This window comes from Zalophus californianus, chromosome 9 (genome assembly GCF_009762305.2).
Source record: "Zalophus californianus isolate mZalCal1 chromosome 9, mZalCal1.pri.v2, whole genome shotgun sequence".
Taxonomy (NCBI): Eukaryota; Metazoa; Chordata; class Mammalia; order Carnivora; family Otariidae; genus Zalophus; species Zalophus californianus.
The window spans coordinates 30,437,084-30,451,244 of NC_045603.1; the positions used below are offsets into that span (position 1 = coordinate 30,437,084).

The 14,161-nt window shown below is 42.1% G+C and overlaps 2 protein-coding genes across 5 annotated transcripts in view; both read left to right on the forward strand.

Moving 5' to 3' along the window:
- Positions 1 to 4,544: 4,544 nt before the first annotated feature.
- POC1B (POC1 centriolar protein B) overlaps positions 4,545 to 14,161 on the forward strand; it is a 96,194-nt gene continuing 86,577 nt past the window's right edge. For 3 of the 4 annotated variants that reach the window (XM_027593637.2, XM_027593638.2, XM_027593640.2), the window contains exons 1-2: positions 4,545 to 4,687; positions 5,344 to 5,428. In XM_027593637.2, the coding sequence (XP_027449438.1) occupies positions 4,673 to 4,687; positions 5,344 to 5,428 (100 nt within the window). In that variant the 5' untranslated portion in view covers positions 4,545 to 4,672. The remainder of the gene's footprint in view (positions 4,688 to 5,343; positions 5,429 to 14,161) is intronic. The other variant, XM_027593639.2, reaches the window with a different exon arrangement.
- LOC113921996 (polypeptide N-acetylgalactosaminyltransferase 4) lies at positions 5,436 to 10,764 on the forward strand. Its single transcript, XM_027593636.1, has one exon. It carries the CDS (start codon positions 5,967 to 5,969, stop codon positions 7,713 to 7,715), a length of 1,749 nt encoding a protein of 582 aa, XP_027449437.1. The 5' UTR covers positions 5,436 to 5,966; the 3' UTR covers positions 7,716 to 10,764.

A 14,161-nucleotide genomic window follows, 5' to 3' on the forward strand; every position in this document is an offset into this window, starting at 1 on the left:
TGTTGTTGCAAATGGCAAGATGTCCTTCTTGTTTTCATTCCATTATATATGTATAATTACGTATACCCCATCTTCATCCATTCGTCTTTTGATGGACATTCAAGTTGTTTCCATGTCTTGGCTATTGTAAATAATGCTGTAAAGAACACAAGAGTGCAGATATCTTGTCGGTATCCTGTTTTCATTTCCTTTGAGTATATACCCAGAAGTAGGATTGCTGTATCATATGGTATTTCTATTTTTAATGTTTTGAGGAAGCTTGGTACTGTTTTCCAGAGTGGCTGTGCCAGTTACGGTGTCACCAACAGCACACAGTTCCTTCACATCCTCACCAACACACATTATTTCTTGTCTTCTTGCTGGTAGCCATTCTAACAGGTGTGCGGTGATAGTTCACTGTGGTTCTGATTTGCATTTCTTTGATGCTTCGTGATGTTGAGCACTTTTTTTCTATAACAGTTGCCCTGTCTTCTTTGGAAAAAAATGTCTATGCAGTTCCTCTGCTCATTTTTTAAAAATCAGATTTATGTTTTTGCTACTGAGATGCATGAGTTTTTATATATTTTGAATATTGTTCCCTCATCAAATATATGGTTTGCAAATATTTTCTCCCATTCCATAGGTTGCCTTTTCATTTTGTTTCTTTTGCTGTGCAGAAGCTTTTTAGTTTGATGTAGTCTCACTTATGAATTTTTGCTTTTGTTAGAGTTTTTAGGAGGCAGAGGAGGCAGAGGGCCTGTAAAGGGGCAGAAACCCCAAGGACAAAAAGATGGGAAGATGAGTCCTATTGTGAGGGTATAGTTGATAGGATCTGGAATCTGAATGTCCATTGAAATAAATCATTGATGGTCTACAAAACAAAATAAAAACTGATGCTTTGATGAGCCAAACAGATCTGATATTTCCTTTCTATGGACTCTCCTGTATTCTGGAGCAACTGGATCCAGAGGACTTAACATTGTCTGGAAACAGGCTACAAAGTAGTTTCACTCCCAAGTGCCACACAAGAATGTGAACAGTAGATGGCACTTTTGTCCTATCCCTAAATTTTCAACCTTTGAAGGGAACTAACCTAAGAATGACTCCTGTTAACATAAAAACGAATTTTATGGTGCTCAAATGGATAAATTCGATTTCTAATTTGAGGGGAATTTGGAAAAGGGGAGCTAATTAAAGGATCAGTTTGTCTTAGGTAGTACCTTCCCTCCAGTGATATCTTGGAGATTTCCAAATAGTGTGAAATACTTCTGGCTTTCTTCCAGATTAATACATTTGCAGTTTGGTTACTGCAAATGTTACTGTAGCAAGTGGAATTGCATGAATTCAAGCAGGCTTGAGGTCAGAAAAAAAATATCCCCAACTTTGGCCATGTTTCCAAATCTCTCTCTCTGAGCTTTTGCTGTTTGCAAAGGTGAGGAATAACAAACAAAAGTCAAATCAAACATGGAAAAGAACCATGGGAGGAGCAGTTTGGACTACTAAGAGAACAGTGAAATGGAAACAAAGATGTTCCTTTTTTTTTTCTTTTTGTAAACTTTACTGTTAGTCTAGGATACAGAATTTTACATGCTTACAATATGCCTGCAATCACGCAAAAGGCATCATGATTTAGTGATTAAGAGTGGAATCTGGAGGTACCCACTAAAATCTAAAGCTCAGCCACTTCCTAACTGTGTACTTGGGGCAAGTAACTTCATGTCTCTGCATATCAATTTTCTCATATAGAAATGTACATGGTAATAATAGCATTCTTGTGAGGATTAAATGTCAAATTTTGTAAGTTACTTAGAGGAGTACTTAGCATGTAGTGAGCACACCATATATTTTTTGAAAACCAGAAAAAAAGTTTAAAATTTTTTACTAAAGGACTTGAGAAAAATCTGTACTTAAAACTTTCTCTTTTCTTGGGCGCCTGGGTGGCTCAGTTGGTTAAGCGACTGCCTTCGGGTCAGGTCATGATCCTGGAGTCCCAGGATCGAGTCCCACATCGGGCTCCCTGCTCAGCAGGGAGTCTGCTTCTCCCTCCGACCCTCTTCCCTCTCGTGCTGTCTATCTCTTATTTTCTCTCTCACAAATAAATAAATAAATAAAATCTTAAAAAAAAAACTTTCTCTTTTCTTTTGAACTAGTTTCTGCATCCCTACCTTTTTCTTTTTTCTTAATCTGCTATACCCAAGATCAGACATATCCTGGCTGTGAGAAATCCTGAGGTCTCAGTCATTCCTCAGTTTCCAGAATTATTATTTTTGATTGTACTCAAATATATATGACATCAAATTTACCACTTTAACTATTCCTAAGTGTACAAGTTACTGGCATGAACTATGTTCACAATGTTTTCAACCATCACTAGTACCTATTTCCAGAACGTCATCATCTCAAACAGAAACTCTGCATTCATTAAACAATAATTCTCCATTCTCCATTCTCCTCACCACCTCTGATAGCCTCCATTCTACGTTCTGTCTCTATGAATCCAACTATTTGAGGTACCTCATATACACGGGATCATGCAATATATGCACCTTTGTGTCTGGCTTATTCACTTAGTATATTGTTTTCAAGTTTCACTCGTGTTGTAGTATGTATCAGAATTTCATTCCTTTTTATGACCACATAACAGTCATTGTATGTATCTATCACATTTCATTTGTAGATTAATCTGTTAAACATGTGAGTTGTTTCCACTTTTTGACTGTTGTGAATAATAGTGCTATGAACCTTGGTGTACAAATATCTGTTCTAGTCCCTGCTTTTAATACTTTTCTGTATAAACCTAGGAGTTAACTTATTGAGGAACTGCCCAATTGTTTTCCCCAGAGCTACATTTTACATTCAAACCAGCATCCAGCATTACTTTTAAGTATGTCTCTCTCTCTCTTTTTTTTTTTTAAGTCAAACCTAGACTGGGAATAAGTAGCAAAGCTTAGATTTTTGCCACAGTTTGTTGATAAGTTGCTGGTATTAACACTCTTGATACATGAGGGCGCCTGCGTGGCTCAGTTGGTTAAGTGACTGCCTTTGGCTCAGGTCATGATCTTGGAGTCCAGGGATTGAGTCCTGCATTGGGCTCCCTGCTCGGCGAGGGGCCTGCTTCTCCCTCTGACCCTCCCCGCTCTCATGTACTCTCTCTCTCTCTCATTCTCACTCTCTCAAAATAAATAAATAAATCTTTAAAAAAAAAAAAACACTCTTGATACATGACCTCCTAGACTAGAGCAATGTTTCACAATGTACACAACTTAAGACTCCCTTATCACATCTGTAGGGCCCTGATCCCACCCTATACATGTTGAATCAGCATCTCTGGGAATGGGGTCCCCTAAATTATCATTTTGCATGCTAAAATATGAAACTCAGAAACATAGGCTGTTGAGTTCTTGAGGGCAGTGAGAATATCTGTCACCTTTGTACCCCACAGAGCCAAACAGGAGACAGTCAACAAACTTATAGTTGGGTTGAACTAATACTGAAATCTAAAGGTATTTCCTATCTGCTTAATTGCTGTGTACAGTATTTACTGAAACTAAATTCTATCACTAGACAATGAGAGCACCTGCAATTAAGGTGTGCACTATACCTTTCATCTACATCGAACACATATCTTACCAGGTGTCGTCCATTAATGTCATTTTTTGCTGCCAATAACGTTTATCTTATATGTAATTTTCAGCTGAGTCCTTCATGCTTTGGGGTAGGGTAAAAAAGGATACGGACTTAGAATTGGAAGATGTGACTCTGGGATCTTTGACAATTATGTGTAAAATATCTAGGAATCAAGTTTATAATTTGTAAACGTTGGTAATATCTTGTCACTCTATCAACTTCTTAGTGTTGCGGAAGCGCAGATGACATTACGTGTAACAAAGCCTGCTGTACAAGGGTCTATAGTTATTATGTGGCCTAATAATTTAAACAAAAACAAAAAGTTTCTTTCCAAGGCTTCCTACAGACTTTAAACATGCTGCCGTGTAAGTTTGCTGCTCTAAAGCAAACGCTAATGAGCAGAGAATAGAAACACATAACAGAAAAACATGAAGTGGATGCACAACATTCATTCGTTCGTTCGGTTTATCCAGCATCTATATTTACATCGCGAAGCGTTATTGTGTGAAAATCAGTGATTAAATAAATTAAAATGTGTCCTCCAGAAGTTTAGTTCCTGTGCGTATATTTAATAACTATCAAGCTGCCCAACTTCAGATCAAAACTCCCTTCCCCCGTCGTTAAGCGGTTGGGGAACCCTCTTCAAATTTCTGGGCGCTGTCTCTTTAACGTGTAATAGAACTTCGATTGCATCGATCATAGACTCATTACCCTTCCTCCCATCGGTCTCATTTCCATCCCGGTGACTGCCCTACTTCACAGTTTCAAGCCGCGGGGAGCGCGAGTGTTAGTAAACATTGGCTTTCGGGTCACACCTGACCCCGAGGCGTCCCGGTTGCCTGCCGCCTGCGGCCCGGATCCCTCCGGCGCCGGCGACGCCTCGGGGCTCGACTGGCCACGCCTGGAGCGCGGGGTTTGACTGGGCCGTCGTTGTTGTAGTGACCGGGAGGCGCCGCCGCTCTGGGCAGACGGTTCCGGGCGCCGCACGGTCCCCCCTTCCTACCCCGTCCCCTCCCTTCCCCCGGATCCCCCCGCCGGCTGGAGCCCGGCGCCGACTGCGCCTCCCATGGCCTCCGCCCTGGTAAGGAGGGGCTGGGGGCGCCTCCCCGGAGCTGGTGCCGCGGGCTGCGGCGCCAGGTCCGGGCCGCGCTCGCACCTGGCAGGAGATGGAGGCCGGCGTCCGCAGCCGGGTCCTGAGCCGCTAGCCCCTCGCCCCTCGCCCCGGGGTGTCCACGTCTCACTCTCTGCTACTGGGGCCGACTTCTGGCCAGATCCCGGGCGCTTCTCCCCGCGTCCCGGAGCCCCGGACCGAGCCGGGGCAGCACCATGGCCCCCAGAATTCTCTGAGGGTTTCCGTGGAGGGCCTGCGTCAGAATCACCTGGCAGGTTTTTAAAAAGTACCAAAGCCGGGGCCCCGCCTCGCACCTGTGACTCCGAGCCAGCGGCCGGGGCCCGGGAACGTGCATTCAAATGAGTTGCCCAGGGGGCCCCGCGGGCGCACGTGATTCTGGGAAGCGCGCATGGCGGGTTTTGCGGGTTCTGCGCGGGAAGCCGGCGCCCGGCGTCCCTCGGCAGGGGTGCGGGCGTGTGCTCGCGCAGGACACCCCTGCCCCGCAGGCTCGCCGCCAGTGTGGCCATTCCCAGGCCCGGCTCCGGGGAAGGAGACCGGGCTGATCCCGGAACCCCCGCGTCCGAGGTCTGCACCTGCTTGCAAAACTTGACAACTTTCCTTCCCAGGAGGACCCCGCTCTGGAGCGATATTTTAAGGGCCACAAAGCTGCGATCACCTCCGTGGACTTTAGTCCCAGCGGCAAACAACTTGGTAAGTGTTACTCTTTTTGTGATGAGGCCAATGCTCGACTGGTCGGAAACCTTGCCTCTTGTCCACACTGGGCCGCGGGAGAACCACTGAGGACCTGGGTGGAGTTTGAGAGCGGCGGGAGAGTCGGGCACGTTGGTCGTGTCGGTCCCGGCGCCCCCATCCCAGCCCCGCAGAGTCGCCTACAGCCTGGGCCTGGCCGACGACTTTCGCGAACTAACCACCAGGAGGAGTGAGTGGGAAGGGGAGGGGTTTGTCCTCGGCCCAGGGAGGGTGGGGTGCTGGCGAGAGAGTTTGTGAAAAGTTGTGAAAAGAGCAGGAGGAAGCGGGGAGAGAGGAGTTGGGGCTGTGCCGGAGGCCAAGGACTGAGGAGTCTCAGGTCACCCCTGGAAGCCCCTGTGGCTGGAAGGGAGCCGAGCGTTTGCGTCAAAGAAGGGACCCGCTCGGAAGTTCGCTCCTACCTGAGCCAGGAACTCAAATCTGCGGATCCGCAGCCCTTCTCCTGCGTGGTGACTCGGGTGGCCGCGTTTGCGCCCTGGCCATGAGGATCCGGATGGCCGTGAGGTGGACCTGGGCAGGCAAAAGCTGCCTGTTGCTGGCGCTTTTAACAGTGGCCTATATCTTGGTGGAACTCTCGGTCTCCACTTTGCATGCCTCCCCAGCAGCCGACCTTGCCAGGGAGCGGGGACCAAAACAGCTTTCAGACCCCTGGGAAAAGGCAGAGGATTTGTCTCAACCGCTCTACAAGAAGCCCCCTGCCGACTCCCATGCACTTGGGGAGTGGGGAAAAGCCGGCAAACTCCAGCTCAGCGAGGGTGAATTGAAGCAGCAAGAAGAACTTATTGAGAGATATGCCATTAATATTTATCTCAGTGACAGGATTTCCCTGCATCGCCACATAGAGGATAAAAGAATGTATGAATGTAAATCCAAGAAGTTTAATTATAGGAGACTTCCCACCACCTCTGTTATCATTGCTTTCTATAATGAAGCCTGGTCGACTTTGCTCCGCACCATCCACAGTGTTTTAGAAACTTCTCCTGCGGTCCTTTTGAAGGAGATCATCTTAGTGGATGACTTGAGTGACAGAGTTTATTTGAAGACACAGCTTGAAACTTACATCAGCACTCTTGATAGAGTGCGCTTGATTAGAACAAATAAGCGGGAGGGGCTGGTTAGAGCCCGCCTGATTGGGGCCACTTTTGCCACTGGGGATGTCCTCACTTTCCTGGATTGTCACTGTGAGTGTAATTCTGGTTGGTTAGAACCACTTTTGGAAAGAATTGGTAACGATGAGACGGCAATTGTTTGTCCTGTTATAGACACCATTGATTGGAATACTTTTGAATTCTATATGCAGACGGGGGAGCCCATGATTGGTGGATTTGACTGGCGCTTAACCTTCCAGTGGCATTCTGTCCCCAAACATGAAAGGGACAGACGGAAATCGAGAATTGACCCAATCAGATCGCCCACCATGGCTGGAGGACTGTTTGCTGTCAGCAAGAAATACTTTCAGTACCTTGGAACATATGACACTGGAATGGAAGTGTGGGGAGGTGAAAACCTTGAGCTGTCTTTTAGGGTGTGGCAGTGTGGTGGTAAATTGGAGATCCACCCGTGTTCCCACGTGGGCCATGTATTCCCCAAGCGGGCACCATATGCTAGACCCAATTTCCTACAGAATACTGCTCGAGCAGCGGAAGTGTGGATGGACGAGTACAAAGAGCATTTCTACAATCGAAACCCTCCAGCAAGGAAAGAAGCTTATGGTGATATTTCTGAAAGAAAATTACTACGAGAACGGCTGAAGTGCCAGAGTTTTGACTGGTATTTGAAAAATGTGTTTTCTAATTTACACGTTCCAGAGGATAGGCCTGGTTGGCATGGAGCTGTTCGCAGTATGGGAATCTCTTCTGAATGTTTAGATTATAATTCTCCTGACAACAATCCCACAGGTGCTAACCTTTCCCTGTTTGGATGCCATGGTCAAGGAGGCAATCAATTCTTTGAATATACTTCAAACAAAGAAATAAGGTTTAACTCTGTGACAGAATTATGTGCAGAGGTTCCTGAGCAAAAAAAATATGTAGGAATGCAAAATTGTCCAAAAGATGGATTCCCTATCCCAGCAAACATTATTTGGCATTTTAAAGAAGATGGAACCATTTTTCATCCACTCTCGGGGCTGTGTCTTAGTGCTTTTCGGACACCTGAGGGTCGACCTGATGTTCAAATGAGAACTTGTGATGCTCTAGATAAAAACCAAATCTGGAAGTTTGAGAAATAGAGGAGCACAACAGCACCTTCTTCCTGAGCTGACAAGAGCTTCAAGAAAGTCAAAGAGCCGGTAAAGAACGTCAGTGAAGATTTTATTTTATCAGAAATCACCCACTGGTCATCTGCAAGAGCTCTGTGAGAGCTGTGTTCCATTTTGGTATAGGACACTAAAAGTGGGTGCGTAGAGAGTTGCTGTTTAATCTCTCAAAGTGCCTTACTGATGGGTTGTCTTATTTAAGAGCTTTGTCAATATGGTTTCTTCTCCTTAAAGAAGTTGACTGTGAATTGAGATACACAAAACGTTTAAGTGCCAGACTTAATATTACAGAATGTAAAAGTCCAAGCAGAGTGAGGGATGAGTTATGTTGTTGATGGGTAAGTTCACTACCCATCCCTTTAAAAACAGAACTCATAAATGTGCGGTTGGAGCTATTGCTATTTTGATTGTATATAGGATTTGAATTTCTTTTAGCCAGCACATTAAATTTTAGGTGGTTTTTTTTTTTTATTTTGATTTTCCTTTAATCAACTAGAAATCAAAGAAAGTTGATCTGAAGGAAAGAGGCCTGGTTTAGATGTATGTTTCATTGGAAGAGGTCATTAGTTTGAATATGAATTTGGAGGTCTTTTTAACGTGGAGACATCTCAGAAAAGCATACCCACGTCTGATGAAATGGGGAGATATTTACATTCCACACTTGGTGAACTTGAGCTATTAGACTTCACTGATTTGTATTGATACCTCATATTGCTCTGATTTTGTAAGCTGTCCTCTCTGTGAACTCTTTTTTTGTGTGTGGGGGGGCATTTTCTGATTGCACTTCCTTAAGTTATGAATGTACTGGAGAGGGACTCATTCACAATACTGTGCTTCCTTTGTTAATGCTTAGTCGTTTAAAGTAAACACAGTTGTTGGCTCTCTGAAGTTAAACCCAACTGCGTTTACTGAAATGTGTGAAACTGAAAGTGGGCCCCATGCTACGAAGGCTGTGGGATTTTTCTAGGAGTCTTCCTGATTAGGACATTTAAGGATTTACCTTAAAACAAGGAAAAAGACTGTCTGGGCACTGGTGAATGCCACCTTGCAGCCTGTTATCAGCACCTAGCATCAGCCTGGTACTTAGGCAGCTTTCATTAAGTGGGTTAATGGGTGGCTGGATGGATGGATGATGAATGAATGAAAGGCTCAGCCATGGAATGTGATTTTGGTCCTGTCCTTTGACCAACAGACTGTTTTGGCCTCAGTTTTCTCATCTGTAAATATGGGTGCTGGATTAGCTCTCAAAGATTCCTCCCAGCTCTGAAATGTTTTGATCACAAATTACAATCACTCTTGCAGTCTTTATAACACTTTTTATATCTTCACTTTTAACACAGATAATGTGGTTGAACAACATTCAGTTCAGTTATGAAGCTGGAAAAGAGGGACAGTTTTAAATTAAGTGAGGGTCGCCTGGGGGGCTCAGTCGGTTAAGTGTCCAACTCTTGGTTTCAGCTCAGGTCATGATCTCAGGGGTCATGGGATCAAGCCCCACATTGGGCTCTGCACTAAGTGGGGAGTCTTCTTGAGATTCTCTCTCCCTCTGCCCCTCCCTCCACTCTCTTTCTCAAATAAATAAATAAATCCTTAAAAAATAATTAAGTGAGCTGAGCCCAACTGAAGTGGTTTAGTTTGGATTGAGTGGAAAGTTGTGGTCAATGTTTGTATTCATTTTATTTTGACAATTGTTGAACCAATTTTTGTTTTTAGCTTTACTCTTCAAACTCTAAAAGTAATCTTTTGGGCTAAGAATATAAATATTATCTACCAAAACTAATTATCTGAGCAAAAGCATACTTTTTTTTTTAAGAAAAAAGTATGTTTACTAGTTTTATTTCAATGCTATATCCAGAGATCATAGGCTGAATTTAGAATTAAATCTCAATTAGTTCACTTTGGTCTAGATTTATGAAAAACGCATACTCCATAGAGAATTAGATGACAGTACTCATAAGTAAAGGTGTTTTCAGTGTGTACATGATGACGGGAGAGAAGGAACTTTGCAGAATGTGAATTTAAGAAAAGCTTTTAGGATCACCATTTTAAAAAGTAAAAGTGCTATGTATCTTGAATATTTTATTTCTCTTTTGCTTCTTAAAATGAAAATGTGTTAATACCTTTCATTAAGTTACTTAGCAACCTTAAAGTTTATCAAAGAATTGTCCAAATTTCATGTGCAATGTACATGGCCATGCGTGTAATTTAAGAAGGATTTTTAAGAATACTCTGAATTTTGCAAAAATGGTTGTTTGATAGCAGTTGTTCTAAACCCACCCTCTCCTCTTGCCTGGTCTACTTTTTAATTTAAATTACCCTTTCTCTTTTTGTTTTTTTGTTCTTGTTAACCCCCTATCAAATGGAAAAACTAAAATTGATGTATTCTGGAAGTACTTATTGGAATTACTTTTATTCCAGTGTCTTGCTGCTCCTGTCCAAAGGTGAAGGGGGGGGGGGCACTGAAAAGCAAAATACTTAATTGTTTATCTATTGCCAAAATTGCAGGCTGTGACCCATTAATCTTTTTGGAAGGAGTTTTAGGATAGTGCTTTATTTATATCAATAACTTGAAAGTGTCTAGTTGTTCATTCCTCCTGATGGTGTATGTAACAGAAGAATGAGACTTTCATATTTTCATCTTTAGGCATTTCCAATTTGATTTCAAAAACATACTATAAAATTACAAACAAAATTTATTTTGATTCCCTAATTCCAATTTATTGGTACCAAAGCTCTCTTCTGCTGTAGACAATGAAGAGTTGATCTTTTAAGTTACTTTACATACTAAAAACAGTTTCAGTAAAATATTTGGTAGACAAGAGGTTTCCATTTTCAATGGTTACTGTCATTTAGTGTCCAGTTCTATGAGTAGATTGTCTAAATAGGCATTTCTAGCAGTCGTCTTTTTTTTCCATTTTTTTGTTATTATGTTAATCACCATACATTACATCATTAGTTTTTGATGTAGTGTTCCATGATTCATTGTTTGTGCATAACACCCAGTGCTCCATGCAGAACGTGCCCTCCTTAATACCCATCACCAGGCTAACCCATCCTCCCACGCCCCTCCCCTCTAGAACCCTCAGTTTGTTTTTCAGAGTCCATCGTCTCTCATGGTTCGTCTCCCCCTCCGACTTACTCCCCTTCATTCTTCCCCTCCTGCTATCTTCTTCTTTTTTTTTTTAACATATATTGCATTACTTGTTTCAGAGGTACAGATCTGTGATTCAACAGTCTTTCACAATTCACAGCGCTCACCATAGCACATACCCTCCCCACTGTCTATCACCAGCCACCCCATCCCTCCCACCCCCCACCACTCCAGCACCCTCAGTTTGTTCTAGCAGTCGTCTTTTAAACAAATGATAACCTAGTCATCTGCAGGATCTCTGTAACTCAGAATAACTTATTTGTATAAGCTTATTTGTATAAGAAAATCTGTTTACTCCCCCAGGGGTAGGCTCCTGCGTATTCATTGTATGTTGGCAAATCAAACTTTTCTAGGTTGAAGACAAGAGGTTATTTTTAAGTTGTAGAGTCTTAGTGGTTTTAGGATCTCAGTTTTAATTAATAAAATATTTAATTTTGACTTGTTTGTCCCTTTAAATTGCTGTTTTAATAATATTTTTAAATGAGCATAAAGAATGTTGAGGTTCATATTAATCTTTTGAACAATGAATTTTTTTCCTTTGTGATGAGCAGTTTCCATCCTTTTTTTTTCCTTTTGTTAATGGTTTTTGCAATATTGATTAAGACATAAAATAAAATGTGTGGCTAATTATTTTTGCAAATGGATTCTAATAATTTTAGTCTATGGGGTCATTGTTTCTGTGTACACATTTGTTGATGGTAACAGGTGAGTTAAGCTTGTAATTATTTTGTTTGTTTGAAATACAGACAGAATATTAAAAAGTCAAAGTTCCTGCATTATTTTGCAAGGTGTCATTAACCAACAAGCATTCCAAAGCGGTGTTAGCACTATTAATACATGCGTTAACTACTTGTAAACAAACAGGAAATGATCCTGGAGTTCTGGGACCCATTGGGGGCACTATAAAAAGGAAGCAGGTGAGCGTCTGGGCACATTAACACCAATTTCAAAACCCTAGGCTAAAAAGAAATATGTCTATTTTATAAACCACATAGCCTCATATTTCCCTTAACCTTCTCTCTGCATCACCCCATCCTAAGTACATTTCCTGTCCACCAATCATGTCTCTCTTCCTCCTTAGTGATTCTGCCTAATGCCCTACACCCCTGCCTCTCCCCAGCCTGAGACACAGCCTGGGAATCACTATTCTAAGTGAATAGTGGGGATTCACTATTTTAAGACATCAGATGTCTTATAGCCACATTTAGGATATGTATAGTTGAGATAAACATATTTTTACTGACCTTTTGGTGTTTTTTTTTTTTACATATAGTTTAAAGTGTTACTATAAATACGTATGTTATGATCTTGCTGTCTAAGTGACGGCAACCCTGTACAAATCATTTTATCTCTGTTTCAATTTCATGAAAGTGAAAAAAGACTGGGAAAATCATAGAGATAGTACATAGGGTTTGCCAGGGGTTGGGGGAGGGAGGAGTAGAGAATGCTTGCTAATGGGGATGGTGTGGTTTTTTTTTTGTTTGTTTGTTTCTTTTTTTGTGGGCAGGGGTGTGATGAGAATGTTCTGGAATTACATAGTGACAATGGTTGTACAACTTTGGGTAAAACACTGAATTATACACTATAAAAGGGTGAATTTATGGTATTTGAATTACATCTCAATTATTTTTTAAATAAAGACAACTTTAGGGGAAAAGAAGAGGCTGGAGAATTTCATGTATCCCAGAAAAGATTTCTATGTCCCTCTGTGCCTATTAGACTTTAAAACAGGCCAGCAGGATTTATTAATACTTGAGTCATTTTGTAATTTAGCAGAATTAAGAAAGCAAGATATATATGTGAATTAGGCTGTGAGTAGAAATCAGTTTGTATTGGAATTTTTTCCTGAGATTTCAGAGAAACCTCAGTCAATTTTTTTGAACAGGAAGTAGGGATTATTATAAAAGGTGAAATGAGTTCCTGAATTGAATAGTTGTCCATGGCAGAACTGAAGAGTAGACAGGTCTTTACAACTTGCTGTTAATCAGACACTACTTTTCCTTTTGTGCCAAGCTCAATCATTTTCTCAGGCTGGCCTGGGAGAGTTGTCTACTGCAGGCCAGGGGTGTCCTTGGCTGTCCGGTCACTATTCTAACCCTCTTATTTGCATGTATCTAATCTTGTTCAAAGGGGGAAATGGGAGGTCCTCTATTTATTTAGTCCTCCTTTATTTAGTTAATGCTACTGTGTACCAGATGCTGGCTTATGCTCTGGGTATACATACAGAGGTGAACAAAACATGTGTGTATGCTTTTTCAGGGGGTATGAAGAATTCACAGTCCGATGATAGAGACAGATTTTAACTAGGAAACACAGAAATCATGTGCAAGTACAACCTGAAACAGGAAAAGAAGTGCATGGTATGAAGAAAAGGAAGAGTGCTTTGAGGAAGAACAGTGGCAACATCAGTTTATGGGGTTAAGAGACACTCCTTTGTAGAAGTTAGATTTAACTCAAGACCTAAAGGAGGAGCTAGCTAGACAAAGACTGGAGAGAGAATAGCATATGCAAAAACCAAGGGTGGGAAAGAACTTGTCCTTGATCAAGGAAATAGAAGAAGGCCAGAGGTGCCTGGCTGGCTCATTTGGAAGAGCATATGACTCTTGATCTCAGGGTCATGAGTTCAAGCCTGGCATTGGGTGTAGAGATTACATACATACTTACATACGTACATGCATACATACATATACAAACAAACTTACTTAAAAAAAAGGACCAGAAGGGCTAGAACCTGTAAACAAAGGAAGAGAGCTTTGGGAGATGAGTTTGCAGGGGAAAGCAGAGGCAGTTTAGGTAAGGTCTTGGAGGCTAGAGTGGGTCCAATGGTGGCACTTCAAACATGTCCCTGAAACCTGTAAATGTAACCTTATTTGGGAAAAAAAAAAAAGTTCTTTCCAGATGTAATTAAGTTAAGGATCCCTAAAAGAGATCATCCTGGATTATCTTGGTGAGCCTTGAATCCAATGACAAGTGTTCTTATGAGAGACACAGAGGAAATAAGAGGAGAAGGCCATATGAAGCCAGAGGCAGGAATTGGAGTCATGCAGCCATGAACCAAAGAGCTTCTGGAGGCCTCAGACATTGGAAGAGGCAAGGAATGGAATCCACTTTAGAACTTCAGAGAGATTCCTGCCAACACCTTGATTTTGTACTTCTGGCCTTCAGAACTATACAAGAAAATTTCCTTTGTTTTAAGCCTCTAAGTTTGTGGCAATTTGTTATGGCAGCCACAGAAAACTAAGACAGAGGCCATGTTTTAGGATTTTGT